This window comes from Gadus morhua, chromosome 18, assembly GCF_902167405.1.
Source record: "Gadus morhua chromosome 18, gadMor3.0, whole genome shotgun sequence".
NCBI lineage: Eukaryota > Metazoa > Chordata > Actinopteri > Gadiformes > Gadidae > Gadus > Gadus morhua.
The window spans coordinates 16,050,869-16,064,263 of record NC_044065.1 but is presented as its reverse complement, the minus strand read 5'-3'; the positions used below and the strand labels follow the sequence as shown (position 1 = coordinate 16,064,263).

Below are 13,395 nucleotides of genomic sequence, written 5' to 3'. Positions count from 1 at the left end.
CATACAAGTATACGTCGGAATTCCCTAAAGCCAGAACAAAAAAAAAATTGTTTCGTCAACTTTCGTCAACTTTCAACCTGTTTCTGCAAAGTTTCACTGGTATAGTTCAGCAAGTGTAAAAGTTACACAGTGAGTCATTCTACAAGATTGACTTCGGATTAGTGCCGTCGAGCACTAATGCAGCCCATTTACAGCAGTCCATTTACAGCAGCCAATGCAGCCCATTTACAGCAGTCTGGGCGTTCCATAGAGGTGATGCTTTAAAACGAGCGCTCACAACTTCTGGTTGTTCATGAGAAACCAACGTATTACTTGACTCTTCTTAAAGCAAAGGACGGGACGAACAACCTGGTTCTGGAATTAGTTTTGCAGAATTCGCAGCGTGCTCGGGATATTTTTCTTTGTTTACGTTTCAGAGGGAAAATTTGTAACGTTGAAAAAATGTTTCCTAGAGTCGGATTGAAGCTGCAGAATCGTTTCTTTTCTAGGGCAGAACGGGTCTTCAGACCCCTGAGACAGCCAGGTTCACTCGTTCAAAGAAGTTGGTGAGTTGCATTTAGACATCAACTAGGTAAATGAATTAGTCATCAGAAGTGAAACAGTTGTTGCTATGAAACGAATGCACCGTAGAGCAGACAATGTTGCAGAACACATAGGCTCTATGTGATGGTATTCGATAGTAGTCTGGATATGTTACGAGACATATCCATTAGTTTTGTTCGAATATTTTATTTTTCTCCAGTTGTGATGAGGAACTTCATGAACTTCAGATGAACTGCTGCCTATTTATGATGAATAATAACCGGTGGTGGGGGTGCTCTGTGATTGGAATGCACATTGCACATCTGATACCGAAAGGATATCTGATGTGATGTGTACTTTTAACTTGTCATCACTGTAAGTTAAAAAAAAAATGTTGACTCTACACTGGCAAGCTGGACATTCAGTCGGTTTTTTTTACTGGAGGGGGGCATTGCAAGAGCAAACATAATCTCATGAAATCAGACAACTGCCTGATTCAACTCTCAACTTTACTATGCACCGTTTGGTTCTGCAAGGTATCATACAGAAGCAGTTTTTGTTCTCCTTCGGTACCTATGGTACCGAATTTCATGAGATGTCTGATTTCATGAGATTATGTTTGGTCTCGCAATGGCCCCCTACAGTAAAGAAAAAAAAAAACCGACTGACTTTCCAGCTTGCAAGTGTAGAGTTAACATTTTTTTTTGAACTTGCAGTGATGACAAGTTAAAAGTACACATCACATCAGATATCCTTTCGGTATCAGATGTGCAATGTGCATTCCAATCACAGAGCACCCCCACCACCGGTTATTATGCATCATAAATAGGCAGCAGTTCATCTGAAGTTCATGAAGTTCCTCATCACAACTGGAGAAAAATAAAATATTCGAACAAAACTAATGGATATGTCTCGTATCCAGACTACTATCGAATACCATCACATAGAGCCTATGTGTTCTGCAACATTGTTTGCTCTACGGTGCATTCGTTTCATAGTAACAATATGGTACCGAAGGAGTTTCGTAACAATGGCACTTGTAACATTCTGCAGCACGTGACGGAATAATTTTCCTAACCTGACCCCAAGCACACCCACCCCTCTGCAGACACAATACTCCCAAGAAGGAATTAATTCTGGGTCATCGTGATATGTCTGTTGTATCTGGTCTAGATAGATAGAGATGATTATATTTTATCACCTTTGTAAAGATAACCAGAATGCAGATGTAGATTACAAAGATAAATACGTCTGCATGAAAATCATAGGTCAACTGGGTTTAATGAAACTTTGACCTTTCACTCAGTTGGCCTCTGCCTAGTTTTAAATATGCATAGGCTGCGCTCGACCACTGGCAGGGAGACCTCTGGCGCTGGGTCGAGGAGTCATCCACCTGCTGGTATCCCCTACGCTTCTCCTCCCCACCCAGTGGCATCTGCGTGGAGAGCCGACCTAGCGTCCCTGCCCTCACCACCAGCTACGCCCACGGCACCTCCAGCCGCTCCCTGCGCCACAGCACCATCGGCGAGGCCCTGCTGCAGTCGGTGGAGCGCTGCCCGGACCGCGAGGCCCTGGTCTTTCTGGAGGAGGGGATCCGGAAGACCTTCGCCGAGTTCCTGCACGATGTGAGACCGTCCCCTCAGCCTCAGCCTCTCTCTCCCTCTGCGCGACTCCCATCAATTAAATCACATGGCCGATAACAGACACGATGAGTCCAGGGGTAGCAGGAATTCTCCCCTCTGTTCCATGTGGCAGTGGAATGAGACACCTGGTCTGTGTGTAACAATTAGTTTTGTGTCCTCGAATCAGTTGAGGCAAAGCTTGATTCTGAGGACAGACAATAACATGGCTTTCCATGTGTGGTGCAAGTGGAAGCTTTTCAACAGTGTCTAAGCGCTGTATGTGTGTTCTTCATGGGGATAAGTATAGGTAACGTTACACCGGTTTGTAACCTGTATGTGCGTTTAATGGGGATTAGTAGAGATAACGGTTCCAGTTTGTAACTAACCTTAGCCTTTATGTGAGTTCTTGGTGGGGATTATTAGAGATAGCGTTATATCGGTTTGTAACCAGCGTAGCCTGTAGTCACATTTTAAAATACCTCTTATTCTTTTCTTTGTTATAATACTTTTTACGGGTAGATCTTTTTGGCCTTCATGGGGACGAGATTGAAGACAGACAAGAAAGAGGGTTGAGAGAGAGAGGGCATGGCATGTGGGTAACGGCCACAGGCTGGAATTAATTGATCCACCGTGGCGTATGAGCGAGAAAGACGTGGTTGACTGGGGTGCCACGAGGCTGCCCCCATAGTTCCGCTTCTAAACTAGGGGAAAGGTCATCTGGCAAAAACACCGCTGCAGAAATTTCACTCCTACCATGAAGAATGTAGATGTTCCAGCTTTTGCTGACAGAACTTTTCTAGATGTATTGATTGTTCATATGTAACTATAATAAGTACATTGCATTTTTTGACCGGGGATTTGAGGTATTAAGCCTAGTGAAAGAATTGATGATATTTTAGTTTTTGGATTATCTTCTCAGCACACATGGAATCAACTTGCTGAGTTCTCACAAACCACATGAATGGCAGTTACATAACCACGTGATTTCCACTCACTTTCTGTGTAAAGTGGTCCATTATTTGATGATAATGTATAGTGTTTACCTTAGATTACAGTGTTTACCCAGTTATGCTTTAACCAACCTTTACTTTTTGAGGGGTTATTGATTCAACTGCACATGAATTGCTCACAAAGCGTTTGAAAAGTGTGAAAGGCGTGAAATATCGTATCCCAGGCATGTTCCGTTGAGGACTCTCCACTTTAATCTGATACCCTGCTGACAGCTAATTCCTGGTAAAATACCACTGATTGCAGTAGGAGAGTCTTTTTGTCATTGGTCACTGATTGTGTTCTCGTCAGTGGTCGGGGTCAGAGTGCGATTCACATTCTCTCCATCGGTTGGAGTAGACCCAACAACAGATCTCCAGCTACAAACCTAAACAAAAAACCCTCTTCAATAACCAGCTGTACCGGGCCAACGACCTCAACGGGTTACTGTAGGTTTAAACGACAAAGGGAGATGCCTCATGCCTGTAAGACCCAGCCCTGTCACTGACCCAAATAAGGAACATTTTACAGTCCCCGAGTCGGATCACGTTGAAGTTTCACCATTGTTGAAAGGAACCAGTGTGGCTTCTCATTGAGAGAAACATGCTCAGGTATTATGGGAATGCATCATGTTTTAAGATCTAGATAGGAAAAAGAAATTTGGTGTGTGTGTGAAACCTGACACTTGGCTCATCCCTACTAAAAACACGTAATTATTCATAAATAATCATCAAAATCAGGAGTTATTAGGTTCTCAGGCTTTGCTGCGTTTACTGTAGTGCAAAGTACTGTGCGGTTATGTGTGCGTGTCACATCATGGCCAATGTTGTGAACTTTAACCACTCCTTCAGGGCAGGTTTGTACAGCTGTGAACAACAGTTGCTCGTGAACACCGGAATGCTTGAAGTTACAAGTTAAAAGTTAAAACAAGGTTCTTCTTCCCATGCAGTAGCCACTCGCAATGCCTGTTTCAGTGTTCATCGGCCCTTAGTCCAGTAGCGCCGAGATCGTTTATTGGCCTGTGGCATGTGCAACCGCGAACACCTGAACAGCAGTTACCGTTCCACCTGAATGGCAGGAATGGCATATGCCGCTCCTGCCGTTCAGGTGGAACGGTAAATGCTGTTCCACCTGAACGGCAGTTACCGTTCCTTGATCACTGATTGTGTTCTCGTCAGTGGTCGGGGTCAGAGTGCGTTTCACATTCTCTCCATCGGTTGGAGTAGACCCAACAACAGATCACCAGCTACAAACCTAAACAAGAAACATGCCACATGCCACAGGCCAATAAACGATCTTGCGGCTCTCCCTTAGTCCCAAGGTGTGTGTGTGTGTGTGTGTGTGTGTGTGTGTGTGTGTGTGTGTGTGTGTGTGTGTGTGTGTGTGTGTGTGTGTGTGTGTGTGTGTGTGTGTGTGTGTGTGTGTGTGTGTGTGTGTCTAACGTATGGGATGCGTTCTGTACCAGGTGGACCAGACCGCTGCCGGCCTGCTGGCCCTGGGACTGCAGAGGGGGGATCGCTTGGGCATGTGGGGGCCCAACATCTACGAGTGGCTCCTGTATCAGTTTGCCACTGCCAAGGCCGGCATAATACTGGTGAGCACACACAGTCTCATAACAGGCAGGACGTACCCGTGTATGAACCACAAACTCATCACAAAGAACCCAGAAACGTACAATTTGATTTAAACCAAGTCTTGATTTGGCAGAAATATTCGTTATGTGTGGGCACGGTTCAAGTCCAGTCGGTCGTTGTTTGTTCTCGCTCTCCAGGTGTCAGTGAACCCGGCCTATCAGGTTTCCGAGGTGGAGTATGCGTTGCGAAAGGTCAGTCCTCCTATTTGAGTGTCTATAACGAGTGTACAAATAGAGATGATAAAAACAAATAAGGAAATTGAGCGTAAATGAAACGTTGGTGTGCTCTGCTTCTCTCTGGATAGGTGGAGTGCAATGCCGTGGTCTGTCCGACAGCCTTTAAGACTCAGCAATACGTTGAAATGCTGAGGAAGATCTGCCCAGAGATCGACTCCTGCACCCCAGGAGACCTTAAGAGCGCAAAGTACGTAGGCAGACTTTCAGATTTCCCTTTTTGTTGTTTTTGTTCAAAACAAAACAAAATCTACAAATATGTCACATTCCACACCTATTATGGCCATGCATTCTATATCAGGGCCAAACCCCGTTCACGTGAATACCTGACGAGCTACATGACCTCTCTGACCCCACTGGGATGGAGCTAGCAGCACGCCCTGCTGACCCCGCTACCCCTCTGCCCCCCAGGCTCCCTCACCTGAGGTCGGTGATCGTCACGGACAGCCGCCACCCCGGGATGTTCCACGTGGACGACGTGAGGCAGGCGGCCGGCAGCGAGCACACCCGGCTGCTCCAGGACCTGCAGAGGAAGCTCTGCGTCGACGACCCAATCAACATCCAGTTCACCTCGGTAACCACGGCGCCCCTTCAGGCATTGAGCAGCGGCCTTCTTTAACGTGGAGCCATATGTTTCACAGCAGTCGTATTAGGTATAAGGTATTAGGTACCAGCTAGTAGGTACTAACTAACTAGCTGGAGAAAAGCTAGTTAGTTAGATATTAGTAAAATATCTAACTAACTAGCTAACTGAAGAAATAAACCCTTCAAAAATATCCTTCGTCAGCCAATCAGAATCCTGCTGACTCTGCAGTGGTTTGGAAGGAAAATGATATGCAGTTCTGATTGGTGGGCCTATTATAATTTCAGAGGTCGAGTAATGGTAATTCAATCAGACTCATTTCAAATGACAGTAAAATGTACCAATCATATCTTCGCTCTAAATGTGTTTGATTTGTCTGCTGCCATCCGTTTTGCTCCCCGGGCCGTTGTCTGTGTCTATATGCTCTACTGATTGCACACACAGCTTGTGACGATGCAATTTTTTTATCAGGAAGATTTGCATTCTGCTTAAAGAATTTCCCCCATGGGGATTATTGAAAGTGCAATCAATCAATTAAGAGATGGCTGTTTTTAGTTTTTGTGATAAATCTCACTCTCTTCATGCTCTTTGCTCGTTGCATTGCTCAGGCTGGACTAGTGTATTCATGTTGTTTCAGAGCTCGAATTGTCCTGGGTAACTTCTGCAGAACTATAGAGAGAGGACACAGTAAGATAAGCTGGTGGTGTGCTTTTTTCTTGAAGGGGGTCAGAGGGCCAAGGTTTAAGAGTCACGGTTCGTGACTTATTAATAGAAACAAGGTACACCTCGGGTACTTTTTTGGAAGAAGCCAAAGGCTCTTGATGAAACATTGACATCAATTCCAAACCAGTGTTTAGCAACTCCCATAGCTGTTTATTTGTTTTGTCCAACACAACTAAGCGGATGCGGACTCCCCTGGACAGGAATTTCCCTCCAATAGTTCCCACAAACAAACAAATCCACAAGCTGAAGCTTTGATTCTGTGTTGACCCGCCGCTCCTCATGCTCACAGACTGGGAGGTAGGCAGGGATGACCAGACGGTTCAATGTCCTGGTCAGGAGCACAGGGGTTAGTTTTCGATCAAACTGTGGATTCCTTTCTTGCTTCCACCTACTTAATGCAATGGGCTGGCCCAGTGGAGAAAAGCTCCATCTGTGTCTCGTTCTACATGCATTTATGCAACAAGTAGAAAAAGAAAAACATTATGCTTACCCTCGTGGCTTATTGAAATCTTTTTCTGCACTCTGCATCTTATCACACTGCTTAAGATGCAGCCACCATCTTGAGCCAACTGCCCGCGGCGTGTGCACACCGCGAGAGGGGGGGGAGTTGAACTAAGATCATGGCTAATTTACATCTGGACACAAACAAAGTCACAGATTGACCTGGGGAATTAGAAAACCGGCCCAATCCTATAATTGTCACAACTGGTCTTCACAGCACACTCCCGATCACGTTTTGACAAATACTGTATGTGTCATAATATACAATGCACAAAGTGTAGTAATATATAACTAGGTCACTGTTCTACTTCAAGATCTCCATTTTGCATAAACCCTTTGTTGTTGTCAATGTCTTGCTTGTTGCATTTCCTTTCAACCGTAAAATATATCATATCCACACTCAAGAGTGTTAACTTAATGTCTGAACTGTCTAGTGAGTGGTGGGATTGGATCTGTGTTGAAACCTAATGTGTGTGTCTCCAGGGTACCACTGGGATGCCCAAGGGAGCCACATTGTCCCACCACAACATCATCAACAACGTCTGCATCTTTGGCGTTCGCATGGGATACACCTGGAAGGTGAGTTCACTACAAAAACTAAATTCGTATTAATGATAATATAGATATCATAATTAAATTATGATTGGAATTGGGGCAGGATTAGGTTAGACCCGGAGCTTTACGTTACTGTGTTCAGATCCCGGTGACCTACCCCTACCTGCTGTCAGTGGCTTTGGATAGAGCATGAATACCTGAAGGGTCCTTCTGCTTTGCGGTCCTAGCCCAAGGTTCGGATATGTCTGCCCGTGCCCATGTACCACTGCTTCGGCTCGGTGGGCGGGGGGATGTCCATGGCGGTGCACGGCACTTCCCTGGTCTTTCCCACCGCTGGCTACGACGGACGGGCTAACCTGGCTGCTTCCGAGAGTGAAAAGTAGGTTATGGTTATTATCAACAGCGTGGATGGAGTTCTGAAGTTTGGAGAGACTCTGTGGGAGGAGTTTGGAGAGACTCTGTGGGAGGAGTTTGGAGAGACTCTGTGGGAGGAGTTTGGAGAGACTCTGTGGGAGGAGTTTGGAGAGACTCTTTGGGAGGAGTTTGGAGAGACTCTGTGGGAGGAGTTTGGAGAGACTCTGTGGGAGGAGTTTGGAGAGACTAAATAAGGTGGCTAATCCTTACCTTCTGAAAGCTTCATCCCCTTGTGCAGTTGAGTTTTCTTTGGTAGAATTAACAAGGCGTAGCTCCGCCCCCTTTAGAGTTTCTAATTTCCGGCCCAGGTACTATTCCCTGGGCCGGAAGCAGGGCTTTGTCAGCATTCTCTGCACAACATTCATTATGGGTCTATTGCTTACCACCCTCATGTTAGCATATGTTTATATGATGGCGTTCTCCTTCACCCCTATAGGTGCACCTTCATCTATGGCACGCCAACCATGTATGTGGACATGCTCTCCCACTACACGCCCACAAAGTACGACTTATCCTCAGTGGAGGGAGGTGAGGCAAAGGTTACAATTGTCTTATATTTGTATCATAATGGGGCCCACACATTTCAGACTATCACAAATGAGGAACATAGGATAAAAAGCATTAATATTACAACCTCCCAAAAGGGTGGGCTAATGTTGGCCATAGCACAGGGCACAAGGTTGTCGGATGAAACGGTGTGGCAGGAAGGGGCAATACCATTCAGTGTGCGCTGATGCTTATTGAAGAAGTAGTCCAAAAAGACTATCAAAGGATAAGTTTTCCTTGCAGAACGCGTGGGGGAGGGCTGTTTTGCCCTCTTTAGGATCTTTCCATATTGTAAATTAATAATGTAAATGGACTGCATTTATATAGCGCTTTTTTCTAACCTATTGGCCACTCAAAGCGCTTTACAATATTGCCTCACATTCACCATTCAAGCACACATTCACACACCGACGGCGGCGGAGTCAGCCACGCAAGGCGACAGCCAGCTCGCCGGGAGCAGTTAGGGTTAGGTGCCTTGCTCAAGGACACCTCGACACTCACAGCTAGGAGGAGCCGGGGATCCGGGGACCAGCAACCTTCAGGTTACCAGCCGACCCACTCTACCTCCTATCCGCCCCAATCTTAATCTTTCATAGCTTGTTGACCTGTTTCAGCATATCTTCACGACCAATAAATCAGAGAACAATAAATGTAGGCTGATTTTAAACGTATTGATTTTCAGATCAGAGTTCATCGACTCAATGCTGCTTTTCTTGTGTTGTGTTGCAGGCATCATGGCCGGGGCCCCTTGTCCACCTGAGGTTGTGAGGGAAGTCATTTCAAAGATGGGCATCAAACAGATTACAGTGAGTCAACTAGAAGGGCATCAAAACAGATTACAGTGAGTCAAATAGAAGGGCATCAAACAGATTACAGTGAGTCAAATAGAAGGGCATCAAACAGATTACAGTGAGTCAAATAGATGGGCATCAAACAGATTACAGTGAGTCAAATAGAAGGGCATCAAACAGATTATAGTGAGTCAAATAGATGGGCATCAAACAGATTACAGTGAGTCAAAAAGAAGGGCATCAAACAGATTACAGTGAGTCAAATAGATGGACATCAAACAGATTACAGTGAGTCAAATAGAAGGGCATCAAACAGATTACAGTGAGTCAAATAGAAGGGCATCAAACAGATTACAGTGAGTCAAATAGATGGGCATCAAACAGATTACAGTGAGTCAAAAAGAAGGGCATCAAACAGATTACAGTGAGTCAAATAGATGGACATCAAACAGATTACAGTGAGTCAAATAGAAGGGCATCAAACAGATTACAGTGAGTCAAATAGCCCAGTTAATTCAGCAGCCGTGTTAAATGATTTTCATTATTTTATTATTATTATTTTGTATTAATGGATCCATGGCGAACCATTAAATCCTCGAGTTTATCTTGCTGATGTAATACACAGTTAGCATCCAACCTAGTGGCTCCAAATATCCAAACACTCATGTTAAAACCACGTGGCCCCAAGACCATCATACAGCTACATCTTCTAGTAGTACGGTTCACCTCAAGGGAAAACCTCTGAGACGGTGTATCGTAGGCTGATCCACTATGAATAGCAGGAGTGTGTTAGTTCCGTAGAGACTGGTGGGGAATGCAGAGACCAGTATGGAGGCCAGAGTAGGGGTCAGGGGTCACGTGGTGTGATAGGATCAAGCTGGGCTCCCATAGGAGGAACTCAGGGCAAACAAACATGGCTGCCTGACTGAATGTTGGAAGTTTCACAAATTCCTCGTAATGAAAGACATAGAATGAAAGTTGTTTTTGCTGTATGTGCAGTCTTAAATCCTGCTCTTGTACCCCAATGCTCGTGATCATTGTTAAAACAATGATCAAAGTGTTAATGAACCACATCGCTCGTCATTTTCAGCTGGGCTACGGTACGACGGAGAACAGCCCTGTAACTTTCTGTGGGGACCCCCTCGACAACGAGGAGAGGAAGGTGGAGACGGTGGGCTACATCATGGACCACGTAGAGGTATGAGCACCGTAGTGGGTTAGGGTCTCCAGCATTAAACGAAGGGAAATACATGACGATGATGTTGGAAACGTTAAACCACTTTTTTTTTTTATTAATAAAACTAGGCAAGCATCCCACTCTGCTACATACCCAACAAAAATCCCAAAATTTTGGCCAAATCCAAAAACGGATCAAAACAAAAACTAACCCCCAGGGGGGTCATGGGGGAGGAGTCAGGACCAACTAGTTCTAGGGGCAGATCATAAACATTTGGAACTGCTGTTTTTTTCTAATGATTTTACTCAAGAAGAAATGTATTTATTTATTTATTTATTTATATATATATATATACACACATAGTTAGTTGTGGGTACATATGAATCTGCTTGAGATCTGGATTTGTGTGATAATGCCCTGGTTCCTGTAATCATATTTATACATTTTGTACGTTTGGGCAAACTCTTGCATAATAAAGAAATGTATATAATTTGCAATAAATTCAGATTAATAAATTCATTCAGATTTAGATGAATATATTATATAGCAAACTGGGGTAAAACTAAGTCGTTACAAGTAGGAAATTCAAGTGACCAATTGAATGAAACCCTTGTGTAACTTTCATTTGGTTCGCTGCTGCAGGCGAAGGTCGTGAACCCTTCCACTGGGGTGATCGTTCCGCTGGGGAAGACCGGGGAGTTGATGATCCGGGGTCACTGTGTGATGCTGGGTTACTGGAACGACGAGGACAAAACCAGGGAGTGCATCTCTCCGGACGGCTGGTACAAGACCGGGTGAGTGCTGACAGGTAGTCCGTCTCGGTGCTGCACACACGCTTTGTTGTTTTCATGTTTTCATGAGCCTGAACAAAACCATTGACTTCATACCACAAAATCGAAAAGTAAAGAAATTAAGATCACTTCTCTAATGTGTGTGTGTGTGTGTGTGTGTGTGTGTGTGTGTGTGTGTGTGTGTGTGTGTGTGTGTGTGTGTGTGTGTGTGTGTGTGTGTGTGTGTGTGTGTGTGTGTGTGTGTGTGTGTTTGGATATTGTGCAGGGATATTGCCAGCTTGGACGGCTACAGCTACTGCCGTATTGAGGGCAGAATCAAGGACATGATCATACGCGGCGGAGAGAATATCTATCCAGCAGAGATCGAGCAGTTCCTCCACACGCATCCCAAAGTCATGGACGCCCAGGTAGTGTTTCCCATCAGCCAGTAGGGTCCAGGGAGCTCCCACTGGGTAGATTGCTTACAGAGCGGCAGTGGCTTAGGGGTTTGACTGTCAACCTGATGGTTGCTAGTTCGTTCTCTGGCTCCTCTTAGCTGAGTGTCGAGGCATCCCTGAGCATGACACCCATGTGCCTGAATGGTTGAATGTAAGGCATTAATTGTAAAGCGCTTTAAGTGGCTACTGGTTAGAAAGGCGCTGGCTTAGGGAGAAAGGGACTTTTATCTCTGTGTTCGCAGCTGAGGGAGTGAAAGGTTGTTCATATGTATTCTCCAACTACATCCCAGGTGGTTGGTATTAAGGACCAGCGGATGGGAGAGGAGGTCTGCGCCTGCATCATGCTCAACGAAGGGCAGGAATGCACCGCAGAAGAAATCACAGCGTTCTGCAAGGGCCAGGTAAGATAGATCTGGTTCAGATGGTCCTACATGATCGGCCAAAGAACCTTCTGAAGTCATCGCTAAAATATTGTCATGTTTCTTATCTGGTGCTGTCAGATTGCCCATTTCAAGATCCCAAGATACGTGATCTTTGTAGACCGCTACCCGCTCACCGTGAGTGGAAAGGTAAGTTCCTTCAGGACCATCTACATTTACATTAGACACAGCATTGTTCTGATTCTCCCCTTAGGTACAGATTGTACAATAGATGCAGTGAAGTATAGCTCCCTGGTTGGTGATCCTTTGTAAATTCAACCTGGAGTTAGACGTTCTGGCAGTTCATGTGCAACACATAAGGTCATGAACGCTACCATTTAACACTCAACTCTTACTTACATAACTGTCCGAATGATTAATGAGACGCCCTTCTAAAGTAGGCGGTCCAAAAACTCTACATTTAAACAAGTTTAAAACAAGCATACTGTTCAGTAAATAAGTTATGAATAAACAGAGACTCAAGTTAACATATACTCGGCATACTCAAATGAACATATAGTAGGGGCGGCTCCCCGGGTAGAGCACGTACCATCATAGGCCCAGTCCCGGACGCAGCGCCCCGGTTTTGAGTCCCTCCCGTGGTCCTGTGCTGCGTGTCCTCCCCTCTATCTCCCATGCCTTCCTATCCATCTCACTCTATAATAAAGCATAGAAATGCAAAACAAATAATAAACATTTACTCACTATACGCTTATCTTCTCAGAAGAGGGCCTAATCACAACAGGAGTAGGAAGGGCTTCCATCATATCTTGCTGGTGGTTTAATAATTGCAGCGTTGTAAATTCAGCTGTGTGATAATATCGTATCACTTTGCCATCCCTCATCTTAAGTAGGGCAGACGTCAAGGACTAATAGGTTATTAACTATATCAAGATGTAGCCGTTTTCTAGGCTATAGCCTAAAACCGCCATAGACGCCTTCCCCTCAAACAGTTTGTTTTAATTCACCCCATTTGCTCTTTTTCAGGTTCAGAAGTACAAACTAAGCGAGCAGGCTGAGAAGTTGCTCGGACTTTGAGTACCTTAAACAGGAATCTTATCAGCTCGTTGGAATACCCGATATTGGAACAGCTCCTTCCTGTTCTGTTACCAAAGGAGTTCTCTATGAAGAGAGTTCAGGAGCCACCCATTGCATCAGGACATTTTTAATGCAATATTTTAACCGTCCAAAATAATAATCAAGCCGTCCAATGAGGGACGGATAAAGCTGTTTGTGATGATAAACAGGAAGTGCAAACCAAAGTTTTAAAGCACTAATAAACATCATACCACCTCGAATATGAATACTAATGTTTAGACTGCATTAGAAATTCTTCATGACTATTTTAAATGTATATTATAAATATATTTTAACTCTTATTTGCAATCTTTACATTGTCAGTCCTTTACGAGTTTACTCAATAAAAACAATGTTGAAATATTTTAACCCTGACATTTGAT

The 13,395-nt window shown here is 44.6% G+C and overlaps 1 protein-coding gene and 1 long non-coding RNA gene across 2 annotated transcripts; one reads left to right on the top strand and one right to left on the bottom strand.

Annotated features, from left to right (window-relative positions):
- Positions 1–218: 218 nt before the first annotated feature.
- On the top strand, positions 219–13,381 carry acsf2 (acyl-CoA synthetase family member 2). The gene is made up of 16 exons (XM_030340269.1): positions 219–545; positions 1,952–2,147; positions 4,597–4,725; positions 4,903–4,956; positions 5,070–5,188; positions 5,410–5,572; positions 7,289–7,384; positions 7,588–7,739; positions 8,211–8,302; positions 9,050–9,126; positions 10,202–10,309; positions 10,931–11,082; positions 11,345–11,486; positions 11,807–11,917; positions 12,017–12,085; positions 12,923–13,381. Exons 1-16 carry the CDS (start codon positions 442–444, stop codon positions 12,971–12,973), a joined length of 1,815 nt encoding a protein of 604 aa, XP_030196129.1. The 5' UTR covers positions 219–441; the 3' UTR covers positions 12,974–13,381.
- Positions 6,436–7,750, bottom strand: LOC115531172 (uncharacterized). Its single transcript, XR_003973845.1, has 3 exons — positions 7,558–7,750; positions 6,795–6,939; positions 6,436–6,632 (listed from the first exon to the last, which is right to left on the bottom strand). It is a non-coding gene; the product is annotated as an uncharacterized LOC115531172 (long non-coding RNA).
- Positions 13,382–13,395: the final 14 nt, after the last annotated feature.